This window comes from Pterocles gutturalis, unplaced genomic scaffold (assembly GCF_000699245.1).
Source record: "Pterocles gutturalis isolate BGI_N339 unplaced genomic scaffold, ASM69924v1 scaffold105, whole genome shotgun sequence".
NCBI classification, from domain to species: domain Eukaryota; kingdom Metazoa; phylum Chordata; class Aves; order Pterocliformes; family Pteroclidae; genus Pterocles; species Pterocles gutturalis.
Window position 1 is genome coordinate 2606 of NW_010140275.1, and position 2587 is coordinate 5192.

The following is a 2587-nucleotide window of genomic DNA, read 5'->3' on the forward strand; positions in this document are numbered from 1 at the left end:
GCAGCCTGAGCCGGGAGACAGGGATGGCACTGAACTTGGTCCCCAGGTCCCCAGTGCCACAGGGACAACCACGCTACTCCCCGAGCTGGGAAAGGTCCCCACCTGCCCCTGAGACTTTCCCTGGCCGCCCTGTACTCACTCCAAGGAACTTCCAGGTTCGCTCCGGGAAAATATCTTGTTCTTGAAGTCAACCCAAGCGTTCTGCAACTAGAGAGAGACAGGGCTCAGCATCAGGCTGCCGGGACAAGACCGGGTCCTTGGGTCCTCGCATCCTCACTCCCACCTGGATGTCCTGCCCGCTCAGCTTCTTCACAAACTTGTCCATATGCTGCCGTAGCTCGGCCAGGAATGGGTAGGAGCGTGGGGCTCCCACCTCTGGCCCCTCTTCCAGCTTCCTCTCCAGCACCAAGAAACCATCCAGCAGCTGGTACAAGGTGACGGCCACCTGGGTCATAGGGCCCTGCCAGGGAGGGGAGAGGTGGGTCAGCCAGCACCCAACCCAGCATCACTTCCCTTACCTTAGAGGCAACTCACCTTGGTCAGGAGGACAAGGGACATTCCTGGCCACAGCGGGAGGCAGTGCATAGTGTGTGGCAGCAAGGGGCAGTAACCTTCCCGCAGGCTGGCGTCCAGGAAGATCCTTCTGGGGTTTGAAGCTTCAGGGACCAGGGGCCCCAAGGTCTGGAGTAAGTCCTCTGCCATCTGGGGAGAGAGGGGAGATGCTCAGCCCCCTGCAGGGATGAGGCAGCCTACACCAACCCAGGATGCTCGGAGGGACACAGCAATGCCTTGAAAGCTGTAACCGCGCACGACTGAACCAAGGAGCTGGAAGGGCCTTGCAGCAAAAGATCAGCAGTGAGAGAAGTGCCCAGGGACCCCAAAAGAGCAGCAGACAGAGGTAAAGCTGCTTGCAAAGACACAGGTTGCAAATGCCTTACATTGGGGCTAGCACCTGCTTGCAAGGAGTGCGTGAGGCTCTGCAGCATTCATCAGGGAAGCAGCCCAAGAAAGGCCAGAGGCAGCAGAGGGAGACACCAGACTGCTCTGAGGCAGCCCCGGCCCTTCTGTGCTGACAGCTCTGGACAGGGAAGCTGTAAGCAATGCCTCAGAGTGGGTGGTCAGAGCTGTCACAGTTATGCACAACATGGGGGACACAGGGCACACCTCCAGCCCTGGAGCCTGGGGCACCCACAGCCGCAGCACAGCAAGCAAGGGACAAGTCACAAGGACCACAGACTGCAAAGAGCACCAGGACAGGTGGAGGAGGTGTGGGGACGGGAGGGACTGCAGGACCCCTTGCTCACCTGGACGTCAGCAGTGTCTGCCTCTCCGGTACTCAGCATCTCAGCGCTCTCCGACCAGCTCTCACTGCCTGCGGGAAGCACGGCACGTTGCCCTCCCTGCCAGCTCCCCATGCAGCCCCAGAGCCTCTGTGGGGCTGGCAGGCATGGGGCCGGGCTGCTGCCCGGCCAGGAGCTCACCTGTGCTGTGCCTGCCCGGTGAGGGCTCAGGGGTGTAGTAAACCTCAGGCACAGAGTGATCATTCGTGTCCTGCCGGCGAGAACAGCTCGGTCAGCAAGGGGAGCGATGCCGGCAGCGCAGCCACCAACCCACCCCACAGCTCCCAGCCGCAGAGACTCACCCGGTCATCTGAGTCCCTCTCTGCAGCTCCATGGGAGCCAGGACCGCTCAAGGGGATGCTGCTGCTTCTCGTGGGTCCCTGGAGGAGCACCTTCCCTGCTGTGGGCTTCCAAAAGGAGGGAAAAAAACATTAAGCTCTGGCTCCTAAGGCCGCACTGCACAGGGACACCCTGACCCATTGCCCCCCACACCCTGCTCTGGAGCACCTGGGGGCTGAGCTCCTCCTCGGCGCTCTGGCTGGGGTACAGGTCCTGCACCAGGAGGATGAGGATGAGCAGGTCAGCGGGGCGGATGGAGCTGGCGTTGCGGCTGTGGGCCAGAGAGGGGTCAGCTGAGAGGATGAGCGGCTGCCTCAGGGAGGGTGGTGGGGCTGGGTGTACCTGGAGTAGAAGGCCAGCAGCTTGGTGTGCACCAGGAGGAAGGCATGGCCCACCTCTTCCCCACCGCGCTCAGGGCTGGCGTTGATGTACTGCACCACCTGCCGCTCCAGGAACTCGATACACTGCTCACACAGTTGAGGATGGATCAGCCGCTCCACAGCCTGGGGTGCAGGCAGGAGAGATGGCTGCCGAGCCCACCCAGACCCAGCCACACAGCCCCTGAGCTGCCCTATACCTCTAGGCACTGCCGCTCTGGGCAGCTGCCCCGAAGTCCCTGGCCCAGAGCCCATCCCAGGACTCCATGCAGGTGAGGGACACCCCAGGGCACGATACCTCCACCGCAAAGCTCTGGTCCTCCTCCCGCAGGCGGCTGTAGGTCTCCAGCAGGCCCCGCAGCAGGCTCCAGACACGCTCCCGCTGCTCCGAATCAGCTGGGCGCAACCTGCAATGGCCGCAGAGCGTGAGCTGAGAGCCAGCTGCCACCTCCCTGGGGGGACGGGCATGCCTAAGCCCAGCTGCAGCCCAGCAGACAGGGGGTCCCAATGCAAGGGAGGGGTCCCAGCCAG

At 62.9% G+C, this 2587-nt stretch overlaps 1 protein-coding gene across 1 annotated transcript in view; it reads right to left on the reverse strand.

Annotated features, from left to right (window-relative positions):
• The window catches only part of HPS1 (Hermansky-Pudlak syndrome 1), a gene marked incomplete at its 5' end in the record, with an annotated part of 3967 nt that extends 1504 nt beyond the window's left edge, over positions 1–2463 (reverse strand). Inside the window, 9 exons of the mRNA XM_010083565.1 lie at positions 140–207; positions 284–460; positions 535–702; positions 1305–1372; positions 1482–1551; positions 1643–1747; positions 1848–1950; positions 2022–2182; positions 2355–2463. Coding sequence (XP_010081867.1) covers positions 140–207; positions 284–460; positions 535–702; positions 1305–1372; positions 1482–1551; positions 1643–1747; positions 1848–1950; positions 2022–2182; positions 2355–2463 — 1029 coding nt within the window. The remainder of the gene's footprint in view (positions 1–139; positions 208–283; positions 461–534; positions 703–1304; positions 1373–1481; positions 1552–1642; positions 1748–1847; positions 1951–2021; positions 2183–2354) is intronic.
• Positions 2464–2587: the final 124 nt, after the last annotated feature.